We start from the raw sequence: 16787 nt of genomic DNA on the forward strand, positions 1-16787 counted from the left end.
CTGAAAACACTCAATAGCTTAATTACTTTATACTGCTAGACTACATGAGTATCTGCTATGAAAATATGAAAGTCTTACATGGATTCTCACAGGGATTATAAAAACGTTTATTGCTCATTAGATCTTCTTCAGTGACAAGGGTCCTCATCATCTCTGTGAGAAAAGGTTACAGCTTATTGAAGAACTGTGTCTGAAACTCCCAGTCCGGGATGCTGTACGGAACACGCCTGAGACCTGTCACGTGACCCTCAAGGAGCTCAGAGCTGCCATTGACAGCACCTACGCGAAGCTGGTGGAAGACCCAGACAAGTGGAAGGACTACGCTAGCAGGTAGTCTTGGGGTTGTTCCCAGAGAAGGATGTAGTCTTTCCTAATTCCGTTAATTCAGACATCTTTGCAAAACAAGCCATGATGTATGTTTCATCTCACGCAATAAAGATAATCAGATGGTACAATTGTGTTCATGCTCTAATACAGAAATGCCTCATTTAATTTAAAGAATGAGTTTCAGTCAGAAACAGGGTGAAGCACTTTACTTCCAAGTGACCCAGATGTTGTCTCTTTGAAGCAGAATTAGGCAATCCCTTTCTCCCCGATTTCCTCACATCCCCCAAAAGGGACATCTGCCTCTTTGGGTTTCTGTCTCACTCAGGTGGAGACACGTAAGGCCAGACCTCAGGTGGTACCTTCCTCACTCCCAGGTGCCCAGGCTCTAGGACACATCCTCCTCCACCGCTGAGCTCCATCTACTCTGCCTTCTCTTTCCTTCAAGTGACTGAGCACTGGGGCAGCCATTCCTGTGGAAGGAATCATTGCCAGGAAATTTGTTAATCAGTTTGCTAATCAGTCGAATGAAATCTGTCAACCAATTTTCTAATCAGTTGATTGTTAAATTTCCATAAATAAATTCAAAATAGAAAATGTATTCTAACCATGGGGATATTTTCTCCCTTTAATAAGAAAATACCTGTGTTATTTCAGAATTTCTGAGTTCTCCTCTTGGATATCTGCAAAGGAGACCCAGTTGAAGGCGATTAAGAACGAGGCCATCGATACTGCCAACCATGGAGAGGTTAAATGTGCTGTAGAGGTAAGTTCTGGGCCATTTTTTGTTATTAGAAAATATCCATGAATAAAAAAATAATGATAACAGTCTAACTGATGTTTTCTTTCTATAAAAAAATTAACTTCCTGAAAATTGTCTTAAAATAAGTTTTCTCCTGGTACTGTGGAGAACTGCAGGGTTTTTTTTCTATGGAATCATGTTAGCTTTGAGATTTAGTCATGCTCAGTGGTGCCTCTAATGCAGCTTTAGCTAATGGGGAATCCTGAGAAGAAAATTGCATGCATGGGTGTACAACACAGCAGAGATTTAAGAACTGTCATAGAAAAGGAGAACCCTGTAGGTTTTTATACATTTTCAGCTACTCAAAAGCCAGGTTATAGAAAATGAGGGAATTGGGCAAGGTCTCTAAGCATCACTTCTATGTCACTTTCAGCCTGGATTGGATCAGCCTCTGTGAGCATGAGTACCGCCTGATAAACCCAGCCAGGGCAACAGAACCTCAGGCCTGAACCCAGTTTGCATTCTGTGAATGGCACACAGCAATCCTCTCCCTCTTGGCTTGGCTCTTGGTTTTGTAGACACATGCTATGGTGAACATTCTTTATCTTTCAGCATTTTGCACCCTTGCAAGTCACAGAGCTGCTGTTAATGAGAATTTATTTCCTTTCTATTCCTATCCTCTGATTTCCCTTTTTTCCTATTAAATTTATAATCCCCTTAAATGCTAAAGGTACTCAACGATATCATGCTACACCTGTAGAAGCATATTTATATTTGCTATTGGTTGCTGTTATAGTACCAAAAAAATTCACATCTTAGAATGAAGAAATCACTTGCTTCTAAAACCAACCATTTTCCTCCATATGCATTTGCCCTGTAAGACCCTGTTGTAGCGGTTGGAGGCCACAGCTCTCATCTACCCAAAGCTGGTGTAGGAGGGAGAGGCTGCCCCAATCACCATCGCCCTGGTCCCTAGACCTACAAGGGCTGCGGCCCGGAGTCTTTCTGGCATCATCTTGGCCAGTCAACTCTCCCTTCCTGGATTACAGCTGAGCTCCTGTTTGTGCATCTTACTGTCTGGGGTATTGACTTCCAAAAACTAACCAAAATGAGGCATAAAATATGAGTTAATGAAGTTAAAATAAATATTTAGGGCATCTATTATAATATTCAACAAGTAAATTCTTCAGCAAGAGAAATCCACTAATTTTAAAAAGGACTCTTTCTTTTTTTTTTTTTGTTCAAAAAAATACTATGTTCCTTCCAGCTCACAGAAAATAAGGTGACAAAGTATATAATTCCCAATTTCACGTATTCTTCTACAGTACTTTTAGAAGCATCTTTGTTGTGATCAAGGAAATATATAGACATCTAATTATGGAGGTAATTTTTTGGCCCAGAGAGTACTGATTTTACACATTGGGTATTGGAGTTGGGGAAACATTTCTTTCTAGCACTTGTAGACTTTGTTAAAGATGTGAACAAAAAGTGAAATAAGCAGGCATTCTCTTGGTGAATGAATGCCTGGCTCTCCTACTTCCACCTTACAAACCTTCTTAGGTTGAGTACTTTCTTGCTGGAAAGATATGATTCACAGTTGTATTTTGTTCATCAAAGGTGTTCTTTCATTCCAGGAGATCAGAAATGGTGTTACCAAAAAAGGCGAGACTCTCAGCTGGCTGAAATCCAGGCTTAAAATTTTGATTGAAGTTTCTTCTGAGAATGAAGCCCAAAGGCAAGGAGATGAGCTGGCAAAATTATCTAGTTCCTTCAAGGCTCTTGGGATTTTGTTGTCAGAGGTAAAGCATTTAGTCATCCTCTAAATGGACAGCTTGGGGTGAAGAATCTGGAAGGTTCCTTTGGGTTGCAGTTTACCAAGTAATTTTATAAAGAATGTGTAGTTTAAACAGAATAGCTCGGATACTTATGTATATGAAGATTGGTGGGGAAGATGAGCAGGATGTTTGCTTTATGGTCTGTGACGTCATTGGATGTTAGTTCAGGTTAACTATCTATATTTAAAGTACAAAGCTTATAGATCCACACTTTGACTCTTACTAAAAGCATTCTTTCATGGTCAGTTTACGGTTAAGAACCCAGGCTTGAGAGTCAAACGAGCCCAGTTCTAGAGCTTAACTCTGATACCCCACTTCCTATGTAACAATGAGCTTGTCATTTAACATCTCTGGACCTTGATTTCTGTACTTGTAAAACAGGGCTAAAAATACTTACCCCAAAAGGTGGTGTCAAGAATTGAATGCAATGATGTATGTAAAGCACTTAGCACAGTGCCTGGAACAGAGTAAATAACTGATAGCTAGTAATAATAAAATATTCATGTTGAGTCAGCAGGTCAGTAAAGTCTCTCTCAGGCAAGATCTACTCATTTTAGACTTGATATACATTTCAATGTTTATAGTCCTTTGTAGATTATACAAACCCATCTACTCCATTTCTAGTAGGGCCACGTCTACCCTTGAAAGAATATTTTTACTGACCAGGTTGTCTTACGAATCTGATGAGTTTGTACATGGGAAGATAATGTAAGAATGTAAAGTATAATAAATAGTTATCAGGATTTCTTGAAATCATTTATAAACTAGCATGGAAAAACGATCACTTGGATGACAAAGTTCCCTGATTCTGAAAGATCTGAAATTCTCTATAGAGAATTAGATGTCCCTAATCTAACAGTTTAATTGATTGATTTTTCATGAAAATCTAGGTTGAAAAGATGTTAAGCAACTTTGGAGACTGTGTCCAGTACAAAGAAATAGTCAAAAGTTCCCTTGAAGAGTTAATGACTGGCTCTAAGGAAGTCCAGGAAGAAGCTGAGAAGATCTTGGACACTGAAAATTTGTTTGAAGCACAGCAACTACTCTTTCATCACCAGGTACAATGCCTGTTTACTTCAGTGTATTTATGCAAAGTTGTTTAGTTACTGAGAACCAGAGAGATGGAGAGTAAGTCTATCCACTGACTGGAGGGGGGAAGATGGGGAGCTTGGGAGGCAACTCAGATGAATAGTTAAAAAAACTTGGCACTTCTGTTCTCTCTATTAAACATTAAATATTTTAGAACATCTTGCAAGATAAATTCTCAGCCAGAGCGATTTGATGATACCAAAAAGTTTAAGGAATATTGTGGAAGAAAAATTGATTTTGCTATGAAAACCTTCATAAAATTGTCCTTTGCTAAATTGCTAAATTGTCCTTTCATAACAGAGAAGGAAAGCATAAACAAATTACTTCATATTTGAGATCACTATTCTTTTATTATGTTGCAATCTTTGCTCTTCAATTTACAACTTTGAATACATCCTGGTTTGGGAAATTATAAATTAACATGAAGTACCAGTCCTTTCTGAAGAGTGTGCTCCCACAAAGGATTAGAACCGGAACTAAAGAAATTCTGGTACATATATTGATAATTAACAATTTTAATCAGCTTTACCTGTCAAACTCAACATAAGTGGAAGTATGATTTTCAAATTAATCTAATGACAGAATTTTAGCTAACTTAATATATAAGAAAATGTTAGCTAATTTTATATGTAATAATATACCAAAATAGAAGTTGCATTAAAAGTATATGTAAAAGAGCAGGCTTTAGGCTTTACAGATTTACTTAATAATTATAAAAAGGCTGTGAGTCCAAAAGAAAATAACGCTTAGTGTTATATTGTTCTCAATCACTGTAAAAGTGTTGTTTGGGTTTCAGTTTACTTTAAATCAGAGAAATATGAGATTATAGATATTTACATTAATATTTAAAAACTCTTCACATTTCTTGGACCAGGTGCTTGGCTATATGGGTGTGTTTACTTTGTGAAAATTCATAAGCTGTATTTTGAGATTTGTGTACCATTCTGTTTGTACATTATACTTCAATAAAAAGTTTATTTTAAAACATAACTTTCCCCAAATATCTCAGACTATTAATCATTCTGAATATACCCTGGAATTAAATCTCTTCATATTAGCATTTTTACAGCATGGATGATTTTAAAAAATTGGAGTTGGGACTTTGTGTTTTTAGGCAGAATATAGTTCTTTAAGGAGAATTATGTCAAATGAATAGTTCTGCCAAATTCCATCTGTAGTATTGCACGAAATATTAAATGTTATCTAAATTAGCACGCAATTAAAACACTCTGGCCAAATTAATTATGCTGTTTCCCATTAAAAAACATAAAATATTTATAAATGATGCCCATCTTTGATTACTATAGAGCCTTCATTACCATCTTAACTATTCATCCTAAGTTAAAAATGCAGTTTGGGCCCCTGCCGCGGGAGACTGTACTTTTCTGTAACTATTAAAGTGTGGGTGTTTATGTCCCTGCCCGGGTGCTTAGAGAGTTAACATTTCTATCCATCTGTTGAACAAATGCTTCCAGCAAAAGACAAAGAGGATCAATGCAAAGAAGAGGGACGTGCAGCAGCAGATCGCACAGGCTCGGCAGGGAGAAGGTGGGCTGCCTGGCCGAGTCCGAGAGGAGCTGCAGAAGCTAGAGAGCACCTTGGACAACGTGGAGCACAGCCGGGAGAAGCAGGAGCGCCGCATCCAGGTAGGAGACCGGAAGTTATGTCGTGGGCTGTATTAACTTCCGGGTCACAGGTTACACGTCTCCTACTAGCTGGAGCAAAGGTTTATTGTTCCCGCCTCTGAGGCGCCAGCATTCCGTTAAACACTTACACGAGTTATCTCTTTCAATCACAGCATCAGCCTTGTGAGATAGGTACTGTAATTAGCACATTTTCCAACTGTGGATGCTTAAAAACAAAGAGTTAGAGGATTTTCCCTGAAATCACAGAGCAGTGATCAATTGTAAAGCCAGGATTTTAATCCACACTTGTCTGAATCCAGAAATTTATGTTGGATTATTTCACTTTTCTGGACAGTCCAGCAGTCACACCTTTATGGTTTATTGTGTCCTTAACACATTAACTTAAAAAAGTTCTTGGATTTTTTTTTTTCCACCTGCTCACTGCCTGCTGCATTTCCTTCTCTCTCTCTCTTTCATCCTTTCTTTTTTTTTAAGAGACATTGGGAGGGTTTCTTTCTTTTGTCCCTTATCTACAGTTAAGTAATATCCTAAGATTCATAGGACTTTATAGCAGATTAAAAAAACTCAGACTCTTAGGCCATACATTCTCTTTTGGTAGATGAATTGAGACTCAAAAGGGGAATTCTTATAGAAGATATTAAAATCATTTTTATTCTGTGTAATTGTTTGACATTTGAACTGAGAGTTAACTGGAAGTTAATAACCTGACGAATGAAAATGTGACAATATTTTGTGATACATGCTGATAATTCATAACATCATATGTTATTTATTTTTTCTAATTTAGGTCACATTAAGAAAATGGGAGAGATTTGAAACAAACAAAGAGACAGTGGTGAGATACCTTTTTCAAACAGGTTCCAGCCACGAGCGCTTCTTGAGTTTTAGCAGTTTGGAAAGCTTATCTTCAGAACTGGAGCAGACAAAGGTATATTGGCAAGACCGCGTAGTCCCTTGGTACCCATTATTCCCAAGAAAAACTGTGTTTCATTTCATTACTTATTATAATTATTTAATCAATTTTTATTGTTTACTTATGATTCACTCTTCAACACATTGGTCAAGTTGCTCTGGGGAATGAAAATATAAATAAGATTGAAACATCAAGATGTTTTCCTTAAAGTGGGAAATAGTTTCCTAATAGATGGATGCATTTCTAAAACATCTTTCTGAAGTCAGTGATATTTTGAACTGAAACTTGAAGGGCAGGTAAGACATAGAAAAGCAGAGTTTGGGGCAGAAAACCAGCATTCCTGTAATGGGAAACGCCAGGAAGTATAAACGTGTGAGAAATGGGGATTCTCTGCTATAAAGCAGAAAAGGGGAGTGAAGTTGTAAAGGAAAGTTGGGCCACATCACAAACACTCTTGAAGGCCTAAAGCATTACTCTCTAGGCTACGTGGAACCGTTAGAGGTTTGTAAGAAGGAGAGTCACATGAGCAGAGCTGGCCTTTAGGGAGATGAGTTTTTTAAGCAGGTGTAGAACATTGAAAGCATAGAAGTCTGGAGTCATGCGTTCTAGTTATAAAGTTATTGCATGCGTACATGAATAGGAACATGAATTAGGGTAATGGGGATGGCAATGGAGATATTGGGACAGATGTAAAAGAGACAAAGTGAAGGAAAAAAGCATGATACCCAAGGTTCTGAGCCTGATGGAGACAATGGGAGCGAGACAGGAAATTGGAGTAGCTGTTAGTGGGGGAAGATGAACAACTGCGTTTTGAACACATTGAGTTTGATGTCCAGTGGGACATCCAAGAGATAATATTTAGTAGATGTGCTTGGTAAGCTCAACCCTGTAAGCTCAAACACCTTGGACACTCAGAGCAGACCAGTAAATTTGTGCAGATCATTTAGAGGAGTTGTACAGGCCCCTTTGGTTCCTATTGCATGTGTTTTGGGTTTATAGAAAGACTAAATTAGTGTAGAAATGTGTTTGTCAATGTATAAGAAAGAACATTCTTACATCCATCCTTTCATAACCTTTAGCAAGGAAACCCCTGTGCTTCTGTTTTCTCACCAGTAAAAGGCTTCTGTGTCTCTTGTACTGTAAATTTGTCACTATTTCTCCTGTTTTTAACTCACTGAGGAGTTTGAAGTTTTATAAGGCCACAGAATCTTTCAATTCTGTATGATTTTCATCAGCCATTTAAATAGAAAATTATTTTTTATTTTTAATTTTAATTATTTTACAGATTAGAAATATATCAGGTGTGTTTATAAATACAAAAACATATATTGTGTGAATTATCACATGGGTGTTCCTCCTGGGTTCCATCCAGAGTTTCTGATACCCTGCGGCTCTAACTCCTTTGAATTGGTTTGCCAGCTATAGATGAAACAAATGTGATCTTTTTGTCTTATTTTTAAAATTCTCCTTAGCCAATAACCTTGCATACTTTGGGATTGATTTAATGATGTGAGCTAACAATTATTGAACATACACTATTTGCTGATCTAATCATTTGATGTTTATCATCTTCTTTAATCACCAAAATAATCCTTAGAGATAGGTACCACTATTAATCATGTGGTATAAATGAGGAAATATAAGGTACAAAGTTGTTACTGAATTTATCCAACATCTCAGGATTACTAACTGGTGAGGTTGGGATGCAAACCCAAGAGGTCTGAGTCTAGAGCTCATAACCTCAGCCACCATATTATATTTTCATTAAAAAACTGAGCTACTTTACTAATTGTTGATATACACTGCTATACAAGCATATGTCATCTGGAATAATTGTTCTCTGTTTCTCTGCTTACTTGACATTGTTAATATAGCCTTCATGCCTGTTGTAACCCTTGAGTGGTTGTGCTGTGGAACTTGAGGGTTTTCTGTCTTCCAGTGTGTGTTTATAGCAATATCATGTTTAATCTTCACAGTATGGCTTTACTGATGAGATGAAAATTCAAAGAGTGGTGTGACTCAAGGTCCCACAACTAGTTTGTGTGTGAAGGTCAGAGCCAAGTTTCAACTCTAGACCTATCTGATGCCAGAGTCCATTCTTTCCTGCTGCACCCTGCTGCCACTCATATGTCTACTTAGGACGTAGAGATAAAGCCTTACAACATTATTCTAGTTTCATTTAATTTGGTTTTTATCAACGTCGTTCTGTTCTTCGGATTCCTCTGCATTGTGCTTTCCCCATACGTAGCTCCCACAAAAGGCTCTTAGATTGAATGTATATAAGCATTTTCAAACATAACTCTACTTTCTCCATGTGTTTTCCTGGGTTCAGGGAAACACTAGGGGGAAAAAACACTTTTATGCTTCTTATTTTATTCATGGGGTTCTGCTGTGATTCACAGATTTCACAATTGAATCTACAATGACAGTAAGTTCACATATAGTGATAGTAGATGCTTCTAACCACAGAACTTAATGTTGTGACATTAGTACATACTGTATTTTAGGATATTATAAATCTCTCTACCGTAAGGAAGATGTACTTACTCATTTTTATTCTTTCAGATTGCAGGGTACTTCTCTGAAGTAATGTTGATATTTCTATGACGACGTTAAATCTTTCAAACATGAAGATGCAATAGTATTATGTAGTAACTATCTTATATGGCGTTATGTAATGATTTTGAGAGATGGTCTGTAGGAAAAGGTGGCTATCAGGAGTCTGACTTTTAAAAATTATTTACATTACTTATTTAGGAGAGAGCAGTTTATGATCAAAATTTGAAGCTCCTCTGATATAATCCAGGAGAAGAAATGAGACCCTAAGTTACTTTTTTTCCACTCAGGATTGTCTCTGGGTTTACCTTTTCTAATTCAGTATTCAATATATTTACCTGACAAAGTTGAGATAACCAAAATTTACCAGTGCCTCAAATATATGAAATTAATTTTTGAATTAAGGTGATTCACTATTATTGAAAATCAGTGTGTGAACTTTATAAACAATTTTATCCTCAATTTTATGTGAAGGTAGTAAAAAAAAATGATAATAGGTATGCCAGAGTGCCGGGCACTTAAAAATGAAATTCCTAATGAAATGTTAACAGTAATCTTTTGAGAAAAGTTTTACTATCTGCGTTTTATGTGAAAGAGCCTGAAAAGTAATTTGCCAAAGACGAACAACTAGTAATTAGCAAATCCAGAGCCCTAGTCCAGGATTGAGTGGTTCAAAACTTAACTTCTTTCCCTCGTGTAGTATATGGATATATAGTAAATAAGATTTAACAGCATTAAGATCAGTTTATAGCGCTTTTCAGAGAACTAGTTAACAAAATGTTTTTTTAAAGATCAGTGATACTCTGTGTTGACTAAGATATCCTTCAATTAAATAAACAAGTATTTATATTCACTGGCCTAGAAATCTGTTATCTTTATGACTGAAAAAAAAAATCACTAATGATCATTGCCCAACTGGCCTGTAATAAACTAACATATGTGTAGACAAGTTAATTACTATAATGTGGCTCAGAATTCTAAACAAAAAACCCAAACCGGGAGACAATGGAGTAAACATTTTTTTGAGAATTGTTGGATAACTATGAAAGTAGTTCTCCAACTATGAAGGTCTGGTTGTGGTTTCACTTATATAAAATGAAAATAATTTAACAAAGTGTCTATTTTGGCCATAATGAAAAAAAGTCTGTTTTATTGCCAAGAATATTATATGCCAATATTCTTACATGTTTGAATCTATTTATCTATCCATCTATCCTGGGGGAGACTGCAGTATGTGCAGTTTATTTGAGGGCAGAGTTTAATAGAAGATGCTGTCCTAACAATTATAATATCCTTTTTAGGAGTTTTCTAAACGAACAGAAGGTATTGCAGTCCAGGCTGAGAATCTTGTGAAGGAAGCTTCAGAGATCCCACTTGGGCCCAAGAATAAGCAGCTGCTTCAACGGCAGGCCAAGTCAATCAAAGAGCAAGTCAAAAAATTAGAAGACACACTCGAAGAAGAGTATGTGCTTGACAAGTCCTAAACTTTCTTCTCTGAGATAAAGTTTCATACACTCTTTCCTGTATATTGTATTCAAAACATTCTTTTAAAATCTCCAAGTGTCTGTGTATTTCAGCATGTTTTGAGGAAGCAACTTACAATTCAAAAGAAAATATCACCAGTAGAGAATCCAACATCTGTAACAGAGCAGAAAAATATAAGTGATGTGGTTTTGGCATCGTAAACTGATTCTGTTCATGAGAAAACCATATCTATAAAATTTAAGTGGCCTTTGTACACTGGAGAAGGGAATCTCAAAAAAGAACCAATATTTAAGATAATTTTTTTACTGTATTATTCTGCTGTCACCAGTTAGAGGGAAGGGTAGATTTTTGGTTGTGTAGATTCTAGGCCTAAACACATATGGCATAGACCAAGCGTCTTCAACTCCAAGAAGCTCACAGAGCTTGCTTACAGCGCCTCAATATTCAAATTGTCACTGATTGTATACTATTTCCAAAAATTAATTTCAAAAATATATTTTATTTTTAAACATTTAGTGTTTAAATATCTAAAAAGAAAGAAAATAATTTGGCCTATGGTATCCTGTTATGTACAAGATAGACACACACAAAAATTTGGAGGGGATAAACATATGGCCAATGTTCCTCAAAGTAATATGGCTGAACGGTTCTATTTTAAAGATTATTTAGTGGCAAATCACCAACATGTATTGTTTTTAAGGTATAGGACATAATTTCTAGATGGGTTTTAAAATGTAAAATTTGTTTTTAATACTATTAACACCTTATAATTAATGTTGTACATTTGTCTAAACTTTAAAATTTGTTAAATAATTTATTTAAAGCAAATTGTGACTTAAAACCTTTAAATATTATCCATCAAGGTAGAAATAGTAAAACTTAGAGTTTATTAGAAAGGAAGTTACTTCCATTAGAAATATCCACTTGAATCTTTATTTCATTTAAAAAATTGCAATATAATATAGCTTGAATTAACTGTACTGATGAGAGCATAGACTCATCCAGGGTATACATTTGAGACTACAGTATTATTGAATTTGACAATCAGTGATGCCATTGTGTTTTCCTTGATGTCTTCAAGTGCCTTTTGGTAAACAGGGAAATTCCTTCTTTTTTTTTTTTTTTAACCCAAGGACTTAACAGTTCAATGATATACTCTTAGTTTCCTAGTCTTTTTCTAAACTGAAAGCCATAATCACCTGGTTATATATGCATAACTATCACATGGCTATATGTGCATAACTAATACAAACTGGGAACCTATAAATGAAATTTTATTCACTAGATTTATTACAAATAAAGCCCAAGTTGTCTAAAAGCAGTTAGGGTGCTCATGTACAAGAATTTATAAAGTCTTTTAGAATCAAGATCATACAGACATCTAAGAATAGCTGAAATTGTTATAGATAATAGATTGCAGGCTCCACTCCAATAACAGAAACAGTTCCTGTGTGGCAGCATAGGATTCAGATTACAAGCTTTATCTTGATTCATAAAGATGTATTTTATAAAGATCTCTGAGTATAAAGCGTCACTGCAGTATCTCTCCTCTCAGAGCAAAAGGGTCACGTTGACAAAAGTAGGACTGTTAAGAAAACTGTGTGCACTGGAATCTAGGTGAGCAGTTTACTAAAATAAGTTCTGGCAACTACTGGTCTCGTGCACAGTTTAACAAGATTATACCTGGATTCAAACCCTTTGGACCCAGCAATATTTTGTTCAAAGCACAGTTCCATCCATAACATAGCTTAGTGCTACCTCATTCTCAGAGGAGACAGGAATACTTGAGGACTGACTAACTCAGATCAAATGTGCATTTTTTCCCCCTGTTCTAATAGTTTCAGCTTTGATGTGGTCACAAATGTCTTCACTATCTTTTCACCTGATGATTTAAAGGAAAATGTATTGTTTTTCTCTATTAAGGAACTGCATTTTATTTACTTAATTTGGTTAATTTTAGTATTAAAACCATGGAAATGGTGAAAAACAAGTGGAATCATTTTGGCACTAATTTTGAGACCCTGTCCGTCTGGATAACTGAGAAAGAAAAAGAACTCAATGACTTGGAAACTTCGTCATCTGCCATGGACACACAAATCAACCAAATTAAGGTGACCTGCTCACAAGTTACATTTATAATCCATGTCTAGATTTTAAGAGCGCCTTTCTTACATTTCATCAAATGCTATTTGTCCCCAGAACAAATCTGTCATTGCTATGTGACTCTATTAAAATTAAATTCACACAAAATGCTGAGCTAAAAGGTCTTGATTGATACTGGGCAACACTTAATAGATGGAATTATGTATTAATATTGTCTGACTTATGCATTCAAAGTCATTATTGTGTGCAATATCATTAAAATGTTTTTATGGTTACATTATTCTTTTCCTTGATTTTGAATTAACCCCATTAGAGTGCCCTGTTGATGGTTTTATACGCCATGAAATGTGTTCGTCATCTACAACCTTACTTTTTAAGAACTATTCTAAATGTGTAGCTCAAGTATTGGTGGCATTTACCCTCATCACCCACAAGGAGGGGTTCGAGAAATTACTTTCTTCATGTGAAGCAATCAGATTCCATCGATCTAATGCTGGCATTTATGATGTCCTTGGGGGCATGAACTGAGATGCCCTGATATGTTATCCTCCAGTTCTAAAATAACCAAGTACATAGACTATCATCGTCCATTTCATTCAAGTAGCTTAAGAAAAAAAATGGGCTGAAAGAAATGAATTCTGAATGTTCATTTCTCTTTCTTTTATGCTATTTTTACACAACACATTTTCACAATTCAACTGCTTCTTTTTCTAACTCAGCTCATTTTTTTGGAGTGGGAAAACCCTTTGCCATTTCATTCGATTAAATATAGTAAAATAAATACCAAGGTGAGGGAACGTTTCACATTATGACTCAGAACAAGTCATTGCCATGTGCACAGTGGGAGGATGCAATATTGTTTAGCTAAGATTACAAGCCGGGCAGACTGCTTATCACACATCTTCTGCAGTCAAGGATACATGGAGTCTGGTGTATGCAGTCTAGCTTATGTCTTGTGTGATATACTAGGCAAAACAGATGCCCAGCCATTAAAGAATGAAATATGTTTAATCTTTAAAACTGTTTTTAAAAGTTGCCATTTAATTCTAAGAAAACAAAGAATAGCGCATTTAAATAGTTTTGTCTCAACATTCTTCTTTCAAAAATTTTTGGCATACACCTTTTAAATTGTTTATCCTTTCTGTAATTCATTTTTCTATTTTCTTAAACCTTAATTCCAGAACTTCTGAAATATGTCAGTGATCAAATGTCATCACGTTGCTTTTAAGAAAAAAAATGATTATTTTATTTTTAAGTATATAAACATTCAGTTGTGGATTTCCATGCCATCAGGCTGAAATACATTTTAATATTCCAATATGGCACTTTGAAAACTATCTAAAAATGAATATGAATATCAGGAAAAATATATTTGCTAGAAATAAGCAAAGATAGAGTTGAATACACTGTACTGTGGAGTTGGGGCTCATAGATTCTATTTCCAGACAAGACTACATTATAGGAAATATTCAAAATATGTTAACACTTGTCACAGTATTTTCACTTCAGACTCTTAGGATTAAAATTAATGAAGCATTTGGGTGTTATTGTGAAGATATTTATCTATAAGCCCATTTTTGTTCTTCATTACGTGCTATTCCAAATTTCTTATTCCTAATTGATAAATCACAAATGATAAGAACATACACTGGGTTCATCTTCCATCTTCTCTTCATGGATTGGAAATTTTTTCTGCCACAATCCAACAATATAATTATATAGTTTGCATCTATGAATTTGTTAATGCCATATATTACTCTAAGAACTAAGAACTTTGATCTTAACTAAGATGGTTTCACTGAGGTGTTGGAAGCACCTAGAACAACTATTAGCATATAAAAAACTCAAAATACATTTGTTGAATTTATGAGTAATTTTTCCAAAAAAAATCATATTAAAAAACAGCAAAATAAAGAAAGATTGTATTAATGCTCAAACAGCAAGTATCTATCAGATATACCACTATAGTCGTGAATATGAGAAATAAAAACAAATAACTGATGTGTACCTGGCACTAATCTGATGCCAGCTATTTCCAATAGTCTTATCTAAACAGAAGTTATTTCTGACTCTGTTGTCTCATCTAGACAGAAGTCACACATTTATTTTTTCTAGGGTAACAGTATTTTCTATTTAAATTATTTGAAACTGAGATGTCTGAATTTGGGGCTTTATTTTGATTGAATGATTTGGCTCTTTTTCTCAGAGAAATAGTTTTTCTTCTCTTATAAATAAATAAACCTCTATGTTTATAAGAGGCCCCCCCAACACACGCGCACGCACACGCACACGCACATGCAGGTGCCCACTTTCAGTACTTTTCTTGTGTTGGCTAATAGGTAAAATGTTCTCCTGCCCCAAATGTAGGCTCCTTCCTGCAGAGTCTGCAGCTAGTGAATAAAGCAGTGGTTCCCCAAGTGGATTCCTTGGGTCAGCGGCAGTGCATCACCTGGGAAGTTGTCAGAGCTGCCAAGTGGGCCCCGCCTGAGACCCAGGGAGTCTGACTCCCTGAGGTTGGGGCCAGGGGACCCTAATGTATTCCAAATTTGGAAACCATTGGCATAAAGTATAGGTGATAAATATGAAAAGACTGGGTTCAGGTAGGAGCAGAATCAGACAAGCTTTTAGTTTGGTAAAATATGAAATACTCAGCTTCATTTTAGGAAAATTAAATGAATGCCAATATTAGCATTCCTATGAGTTTGGGAACATACTACTTCCCAGACCAGTTGGTCAAAACTCTTGACTCATAGGATAAGCTGAGAATTCTCTGTACCTTCAGAGAGACTGTAAGAGTTCCAGGGACATGTTCTTGCTTCACCGTGAGCAGGGGTGGCCTTTTCTCCTTATTCTCCATCCAGCGAGCATGACTACCACCAGTTTGTATTTTTCAGACATTGTCTGCATACCTGTCCTCCCCAAACGAGGTCAGGAAACACATGGTGTTTGTTTGTAGCTAGCTGCTTTCTAATGGTGCAAGTAGGTTGAAATGTCAGTTAAGGAAAAATTCTGCTGATTTTCTTTCTCTGCAGATGATTATACCATTTCAGGAAGGCAGGCTTGCTCAGCCTCCATTGTCATTTTTCTTGTTTTAAATATTAGGTCACGATTCAGGAAATAGAAAGTAAGATCAGCAGCATTACAGGACTAGAAGAAGAAGCTCAGTCTTTTGCTCAGTTTATTACCACTGGAGAATCTGCTCGAATCAAAGCCAAGTTAACACAGATAATAAGATACTGGGAAGAACTCCGAGAACATGCACAGAGTCTGGAAGGAACAATCCTGGGACATTTATCTCAGCAACAAAAGTTTGAAGAGAATCTTAAAAAGGTAACAATTGGTCCTTGCATGCTAAAGTTACCTATTTCACCTTGCATTTTATAAATTGTGCAGAAATAATGGAATAAGGAAAAGACACAATTTGCCCATTATTTACCAAGTTGTCAGTGATGACTGAGTTTGTCATTTATATGTAACCTTTTTTCAGGGAATATAAAAATGCCATTATATATTGTGTTCAGATAGGTATTAGGTCTTAATTATATTCCTTTCAAATAGTGGAACACATTGATTTGGGGTTTTTAAAAAAATATATTTTATCATCACACTGAACGTTATCCAAAAAAGATAGGCATGCTGTTTCCCCAGTAACCTTCTCTGCCTTGATGTATGTTTTCCCCATCATCATTTTTATATATTACCAATGTTTTAGATCCAGCAGACTGTGTCTGAATTTGAAGATAAACTTGCTGATCCAATTAAAATATGTTCTTCAGCTACAGAAACATACAAAGTTCTCCAAGAACATATGGTAAGAGCATGTTTCAACGTTTCTTCTTATTTATCTACTCAGAAATGTGATAATTCCTGCTTGAAAGGAAAACAGTAAATATTTTTATTAGAGTTAAAATTGAAAAAAATTGTATGTTACTTGAGGAATAATATAGATCAAACATATTCACTTCATATAACACAAGAAATATAACTGTACAAATAAGTTTTCATTAAAAATGCATTTTAAAGAGTAGTCATTTAAGATATATTTCTCTCTCATAATTAGAACGTGTAACTTTTTTCAGAGTATAGCTTTAATA

At 35.6% G+C, this 16787-nt stretch overlaps 1 protein-coding gene across 12 annotated transcripts in view; it reads left to right on the forward strand.

Moving 5' to 3' along the window:
- Window positions 1-16787, forward strand: part of SYNE1 (spectrin repeat containing nuclear envelope protein 1) — a 454100-nt gene that overhangs the window by 160621 nt on the left and 276692 nt on the right. For all 12 annotated transcript variants that reach the window (XM_036871084.1, XM_036871085.1, XM_036871083.1 and 9 more), the window contains 10 exons: window positions 122-330; window positions 982-1090; window positions 2701-2865; window positions 3792-3959; window positions 5466-5636; window positions 6424-6564; window positions 10407-10567; window positions 12551-12701; window positions 15796-16023; window positions 16406-16504. In XM_036871084.1, coding sequence (XP_036726979.1) covers window positions 122-330; window positions 982-1090; window positions 2701-2865; window positions 3792-3959; window positions 5466-5636; window positions 6424-6564; window positions 10407-10567; window positions 12551-12701; window positions 15796-16023; window positions 16406-16504 — 1602 coding nt within the window. The remainder of the gene's footprint in view (window positions 1-121; window positions 331-981; window positions 1091-2700; window positions 2866-3791; window positions 3960-5465; window positions 5637-6423; window positions 6565-10406; window positions 10568-12550; window positions 12702-15795; window positions 16024-16405; window positions 16505-16787) is intronic.

This window comes from Balaenoptera musculus, chromosome 12 (genome assembly GCF_009873245.2).
Source record: "Balaenoptera musculus isolate JJ_BM4_2016_0621 chromosome 12, mBalMus1.pri.v3, whole genome shotgun sequence".
Lineage (NCBI taxonomy): Eukaryota > Metazoa > Chordata > Mammalia > Artiodactyla > Balaenopteridae > Balaenoptera > Balaenoptera musculus.